Consider the following 8051-nt stretch of genomic DNA (forward strand, 5'->3'; position numbering starts at 1 on the left):
GGGTGCCCTCGTAATTTCGCTCCTTCACACTGTGATTCTCTCTCTCTCTCTCTCTCTCTCTCTCTCTCTCTCTCTCTCTCTCTCCTATACATGTATATCAGAAACAGTTCTATTTCCATACTGGTAAAGGACTTTAAGCTTTGAATGAGAATCACTTAAGGTAGCTCCATCCTCATGTGACTTATTAATATTAATGGTTAAAAGTGGAAAAACTTTATCAATTTCCACTCAATATAGTTTAATTTAATTAATAACCAAAGAAAATGTATATGTTGACACCTTTTTAAAGATGACAGACATACAAAAACAGAAGCACACGTCAACATCAGAAAATCACTCATTTTCGTTAAACAGAATAATAAAAATAGACAAAAACTTGTTGAAATGACAAAATATGAATATCAACAGTTTAAAAAAAAAACTGCTAATTCATAAATATGTATAGGTTAATTGTGGACATTAGGGAAACCAATGTATAATAGATATCCAGTAGAGGAAATTCCAGCATAGGAGTTATTGCCCTTGACAACATTTTTTAAATCATAAATAATTGATTATCTATGAAAAATATAAACTTTTTCAGTAATAATAGTTTACCAGAGTTTTTATTATATCCAGTGAATAAAATTTCTCAGAAAGATATATTTCTGTCATGTGCAAAGTTTAATTTATTAAGATTTTTGCAAGAAAACCTATGACATCACATGAGGATCGATCAACCTTAAATGAGTGCATTGCATGGCTGGGAATAGTTTCGATTGTAAACAATACGAGTATTAATTATAATTATTTTATATGTAAAATTACATACGTAAACGCGGCAGATTTATACGTATACTAAAAGACTACTATTCGATATCAAAGAACCAATGAAATAACAAAATAAAACTTTATTCAGTCAACGCAACATTCTCTACCCAGAGTTCCGTGTGAAGCTTGCGTAACGCGCCCTCTGATGAGAGAATGTCAACGCAATAGAACTTTCGGTAAATCAAAATTTAAGATTATATTTAATGAAACAATAAATGAAAAATGATAAAACGAATATTTGTATACATTAGATGCATATATAGGTGTGTCCGAGAAGCAGACGCTTCTACCTTGGCTTCTACAACCTTGGGTTCCCTTCCTGGCAATTGACATTTGCCGAAAGAGGATGTGTCGCCGCATTAGACAGATTTTCTCCAAACCCACCCCAACAAATGATCCCTCGCATCTACGTAAGAAATAAGGTATCATTTTAAAATATTTATCGGGATATAAATACGGGTTGGTCACAGAAAATTCGTCGTTCAAAAAACAGTGAGGATGATAGTAACGAAAGTTTTACGTTAAGTCATCATTCATTTAAAAAAACCCAGCGAGGATGATAGTACCGGAAATGAATGATGACTTAACGTAAAACTGTCGTTACTATCATCCTCGCTGGGTTTTTTTAATGAATGATGACTTAACGTAAAATTTCGTTACTATCATCCTCGCTGTTTTTTCAACGACGAATTTTCTGTTCATATGAGCCGTATAAAAGATAAAATAACACCTGATCGTAATTGTTGCCAGTGTATGATATTTCTTACCTACATATCATTCGCAAATAAACAATACAAATAGATATAATAAGTAAATGTGGTCTTTCAGGAATTTCCTTCCGCCATCTTGGGATGATAGTAACGATCGTTACTATCATCAGTTTAATACCAGTGAGGGTGAAGTTGTAGCAGACGAAATTTTAGACATACAATAGTAAAATATTGTTTACAGAAATGCTTTTATCAAATATGGATGAAAGTCCACTGCTTGGAATACAACATCTTCACAAGTCAAGGGTTATTGATTCGTTACCTCCCACTAACCCTTGACATCAGTCGCTATTTTAAAGTTGGGCTCGAGAAGAAAGATGACGCAATACGCTAAAATTAATCAGCCAATGAGATTTCTTGTTTCAGATGAAATTTTGGTAAGGGAATAAACAGAAAGTAAAAAATGGCGTCTGTTGACGAAAAGATATATGAAAAACATCAAATCGAGCATTTGACTGAAAACCAAAAGCTTTCGATATCATGTATCAGTGAAGGAAAAGATGTTTTTATTGGGACTAAAACCGGCAGTGGTAAATCGCTATCTTACGAAGTTGTTCCCATTATTTTGGACAATTTGTTTAATTTGTTAAAACATAGTCGTCAAACGTACTTCTACAATCCATCATTTTCATTCGGCTCATACCCCAAAACCTCGTCTAATTGTTTCTTCAAGCAAAACGAACTCCCGAAAATCAATCGACGGTATCTGTCTTGTACTAATTGGCCACAAATTCTACACCATAATGCCGTCGCCATGCGTGTTTACTGTTTAGTTTTGTTTTCGACCGATTATAAAAGCCGTTGTCTGATTTGTTTGCAGCTTCAGGCTGCAAACCAATCATATGCTTCTTCTCGAGCCCAACTTTTAAATAGCGACTGATGTCAAGGGTTAGTGCGAGGTAACGAATCATTAACCCTTGACTTGTGAAGATGGGAATACAAATAAAACCGTAAATACATTTTGTGATGTTGATTTCATCTATTGATAGATTTCTGTAGTAAGTGAGAGCGATCACAGGGGCTCGGTTGTCAGATATTGAAGTATTGTATTATTTGTTCCCGAATAATAAATTGAAGTTTTGCATGATTTGTGTCCGAATAATGAATTATATAAATAAAATCCAACACCAAAATCCGCTTTTTTTCAAGGTTTTAAAAAAAGTGTATCATGTGTACATTGAAAAAAGTACTTTTAAAATAACCTCGAAAAAAGCGGATTTTCGTGGTGGATTTTATTTAAGAAAGGGAGTTAAGATCACTCATTTTGTCCTGTTTAAACCAAGATATCCAGGAGCCCGCTTGACAGCCAAAATTAACATATCACCAGGGGATTCAGAGATATTGGAATCGAGGGGCTTCTGGCCTGAGGGAGTGAGTTGTCGAAAATGGTTAAATCAGAGAGCGTGGCAGGAGAAGATCGAAAGCCAAAACCAGAATGAAGATGATGAGGAGCAGGAAAATGATGGAGAAGAATATTAAGGCTTACAACGACTCAACTAAAACAAAAAATATGATCAATAGTATATGTTTGTATCTATTTTTTGTGTTATTGTTTATGCAGCTAAAATTAATAACATGGAATGCACGAGGGCTAATGTCCTCAACTATGTGCTTAGCAAACCTGTTACGCGAGAATGATTGTGATTTTGTTGTTCTAAGAGAACACAAGTTACCACCAATGTACTCAAAGTATTTGAACAGTGTAGATAATTACCTTTCATTTACAAAATGTGAATCTCAAACTGGTAATGAATTGCATGGCAGAGCAGGTATCTCAATTTTGCTTTTAAAAAGTCCTATATATTTAGTGTAAGAGATATAGCGATTAACTCTTCAAGAATTGTCGCAATAGAATGTAATGTTAATACAAACGAACTTCTGTATATAGTTGGGGCTTACCTCTCACCAGAAAACAATATGGAAGCATATAAAGACGAATTGTCAATGTTGCAAGACTTTTACAATTGTAACGTGTTTTGTACTGGGTTCTCAGGGATAATATAATAATTTTCCTCTAACTCTGCCTGAGTTAATAATGATTGGTATAATGATTTTTCTCTAATTGGGTAATACTTCAATCACTTATATAATCAATGGAAACAATGTACGAGGTGGGCTTTCTTATTTCACCGTGTGTCTGTACCCGGTTCCTGTTGAGAGTGAAGCACTTGTGTCTCAATCTTCTTCAGATTTACTACACAAAGCACTCCACCTCAATTCCCTGGGTTTCTTGCCACTGGTTTCTGCTTTACCCTACCTCTAATTTCTTCTTTCTATTTTTCTTTTTTCTTTCCGAGCTTCTCCACTGCTGTTCACTTCCAACTCTTTTAGATTCTGCAGTGCAGCAATCTATATACCCTTGGAGTAGTCCACTCCAAGGGAAGTCAGGTCGTTCCATTATTCCCACATGAATCAAGTTCATTAGAACGTTTCTCTTTATAGGATATTATCATTACATTATCCACGCCTCTGATTTCATGCGTCCCGCATGTTTATTGATTCTCTCAACTCTTTGTTTTAAAGATGTTTTTTTTTATATTCATTTTCTAAACATAAAGATCAACACATGTACCAACATAACAGTCTGTTAGCGGTAGAAATAAAACACCCAGTTTCATTGCAAAACAAATATAATTGTTTTTCTTTTGTTTTGTTTTCTATAAGTTAATCATACCAAACGTCTTCTTCAAATTTTTCTACACTTTCACCCTTCTCTTGATATCTCCTGATCACTCTAATTATTTTCTGATGACCTGTTTTCTTCTGTTCATCAAGCTTTACGTTGGTCTGCGTTCCAGCATCAATTCTCTCTTTTCTGGCATTTTTGCAACAGGAGCAGTGATGATATTCCAAGGGCGCCTCCTGGGAATCGGGTTCACTGATCTCCATTTCATTCTCAATTTCTATTTCTTTATCTTTGCGTTTAACGCCTGGTAAACGTGGTGTTGTTCTTTTATGCTGGGTTCTACCAACCTCCAGATCAGCATCATCAAAGATCAGTTCTCCTGGGTCTTTGTCCCATTCATCTTCCTCTTGTTGGGAAGGCTTTGGTGTAGATTCTACTTGCTCTGGAATAGCTGCATTGATCTTTTCTACACTCGGGTGAACCCTTTTGATGTGCCTGGTAAGAATCACCTTTTCCCCTAAAGCTTGGTCACATAAGTCACATTCAAACTTTCGTTTGTTCATGTCAGCCAAACCACATGCCACCAAATGGTTACTCCACTCATCTTTTGACGGAAGGCGAACCAAGCAAATCGATAATAAACATCCTGGTTTTCTAGGTATCAATTTTGTAAGCGGCATCTTTTAATGTCTATTCTATCCTACAAATACACAAAATTACATTTTAACAATCTTAAGGTTGTTTTTTTTTCAATACTATATATATATTATACAAAAGTGTAACAATACTCAGTTACGGAGTGTAATTAAATTGATAATCACTGTGCCACTTTGGCTTTCTGCGCTGTCTGCGATCAGAATATGTCATTTCTAATTCACTGAGTTCTGAATTTCCAAGCAAATCTATCTTAGCTTCATCACCTTCAGGTTCATCATTCAGACTCTCATCTCGAGTACTTTCTTGATTCTCAATAAACTGTTCAGATTCATTACTTAGGACCTGAGTCCCATAAGGACGTAATCTGTCAATATGCACTATGAGTGTTTTATCGGCATCTTTCTTGCGTATTTTGTATGTAGTATCGGTGTGTTTTTCTTCTATACTATAAGGACCATACCAAAAACTCATCAACTTTGGAGATTTTCCAATTTTTCTTTGTGGGAAAAACACTATTACATCATCACCCACGGTAAAGCTCTTACCAACCACATTTTGATCATGGTATTTCTTTTATCTTAGCATAGATTGCTTACTAATCTGGCGTGTATATTTATACGCTTCTTCCAGTGTTTCACGAAGTTTCCATACATAATCATGTACATTACTTGGTTTCATATCACTTGGTAATTCATACATTAGATCCAGTGGAGTGGACACTTCACGTCCCAACATAAGCATATTTGGGGTACTACCTGTGGTTTCGTGAACTGCAGAGCGATATGCCATGAGAACATATGCCAAATGTTTATCCCGGTCTTGCTGATGGTCAGACACATAAGCAGTCAGCATTGTAGCTAATGTTTTATTAAATCTTTCCACCATTCCATCAGACTTTGGGTGAAACGCTGTAGTTCGGGTTTTTCTGATACCGAGCAGGTTACATAGTTCCTTAAACAACTTACTCTCATACTGTCTGCCCTGATCACTATGAATAATTTCTGGCACACCCAATTTTGTTATGAATTGCTCTACAATGACTTCCGCTACGGTCAGTGCTTCTATGTTTCTTAATGGGTAGGCGTCCGTCCACTTGGTGAAGTAATCTGATATTACTAAAACATATTTATTACCATTATCTGTTTCGGGCAAGGGTCCCATAATATCTGTAGCTACCCGCTCTAAGGGATATCCAGTCTGATCTAACTGCATGAAGTTCTTCCCTGTAGACCGAGTTTTCCTCTTCCGACATTGTGGACACCCTGTTACATAGTTTCTTACATCACTTTGCAAGCCTGTCCAGTAGAATTTTTCTCGAACTCTTGCCAATGTTTTGGTCACACCCAGGTGACCCGAAGTACGCGCATCGTGACATTGTTTAAGAATTTCTTTTCTTTCTGACAAAGGTACTAAAATCTGTCTAAACGCCTTTCTATTACTTATCCATTTTCTACAAAGCAAATCATTTTCAATTTCTAGAAAATTCCACTGAGACCATAATGATTTAACAACGTTGCTTTCACCTTTTATTTCAGTAAATTCTGGACGCTTCTTGTTAATAACCCAGGTTTTTACTTTTTGTAGGTCAGAATCTTCCCTCTGAAGTTCTTTTATTGTCATATTACTCTCATCTTCGGTTGCGTCTGCTGCATGTATAATGTTTACTTTGGGATCTTTCTTATCAATGTCACTCTTTTCAATGATTCCGCACTGACGGCATGGATATCTACTCAGACTGTCTGCATTGCAGTGTTTTGCACCTGGTCTATGTCTTATATCTAGATCATATGTACCAAGAAACTCAATCCATCTTGCAACCTGGCCCTGTGGGTCTTTAAAATTCATCAGCCACTTTAACGCGCTATGATCAGTTCTAACAATAGTTTTGTGCCCGTATAGATAGTGACGAAAATGTTGGCATGCATATACTACCGCTAAAAGCTCTTTCCTTGTCACACAATATTTACGTTCACTCTTTGAAAGAGTTCTGCTAGCATAGGAAATTACTCTCGTCTGACCTTCAATTTCCTGCGACAAGACTGACTTGACTAGCGTCGGTATCGAGAACAAAGGGTAACGAGAAGTCAGGATGAGCTAGAATAGGGGCACTAACTAAGCGACCTTTTAGTTTTTCAAAAGCTTCCTGACACTCTGTGGTCCATTTAAACACTCTACCTTTTTCTGTCAACCTAAACAATGGTTTAGCTAGAGAGGAGAAACCAGCTATAAATCTCCTATAATAACCACATAAACCCAAGAAAGATCGCACTTCACTTGCATCAATTGGTACAGGCCAATTTTCAATCACTGCTATTTTCTGAGGATCAGTTTGCACTCCCATGCCAGACACTCTATAACCAAGAAATAAAACTTCTTTTTTTAAACAGCGTGCACTTAGAGGGTTTCATTTTCAGCCCAGCTTGTTGGAGTCTTTGAAACACCTGTTCAAGATTCTGTAATGTGTCTTCAAACGATTTACCAAACACAATTATGTCATCTATATACACCAGACATATCTTAAAATGCAAGCCAGCAAGGGCAGTCTCCATCAATCTCTCAAAAGTTGCTGGACTGTTGCAAATCCCAAAAGGCATGACTGAGAATTGAAACAGGCCATTTTTTGTAACAAACGCGGTCTTTTGTTTATCAGCTTCGTCCATTTCAACCTGCCAAAAAGATCCAAGGTACAAAACCAGTTAGCCCCTCTCAAACGATCAAGTGAATCATCGATTCTTGGCAAAGGGTATGCATCTTTTACAGTCTTAGTATTTAGAGACCTGTAATCTACACAAAACCTTTTAGTGCCATCCTTCTTCTCTACCAATACTACCCCGGCAGCCCATGGACTTGACGAGGGTTCAACTATACCCCGCTCAATCATATTCTCCACTTCTTTGTCGACAAATTCTGCTGCATGGTGAGGTAGACGTCTTGGCGGTTGCTTAGTCGGCTTTACACCTTCTGTGTTTATTTTGTGTTTAATTAATGAAGTTCTTCCAAAATCGTCTTTAGACTTGGAAAACAAATGTTGAAACCTTGATAATGTCAATTTCACTTTAGCTTTTTGCTCCTTTTTGAGATCTCTAGTGGCTTCATGGTACATCTCAATTAAATGTACTGGGATGCTCTCTTCTTTACCAGTTACAACAGAGTTTAACACGTTCACATCGGCACATTCAGAGACATCC

General features: G+C 36.6%; 1 protein-coding gene across 1 annotated transcript; it reads right to left on the reverse strand.

Annotated features, from left to right (window-relative positions):
- Positions 1-4244: 4244 nt before the first annotated feature.
- LOC125656581 (uncharacterized) lies at positions 4245-4886 on the reverse strand. Its single transcript, XM_048887184.2, has one exon. It carries the CDS (start codon positions 4884-4886, stop codon positions 4245-4247), a length of 642 nt encoding a protein of 213 aa, XP_048743141.2.
- Positions 4887-8051: the final 3165 nt, after the last annotated feature.

This window comes from Ostrea edulis, chromosome 4 (genome assembly GCF_947568905.1).
Source record: "Ostrea edulis chromosome 4, xbOstEdul1.1, whole genome shotgun sequence".
NCBI lineage: Eukaryota > Metazoa > Mollusca > Bivalvia > Ostreida > Ostreidae > Ostrea > Ostrea edulis.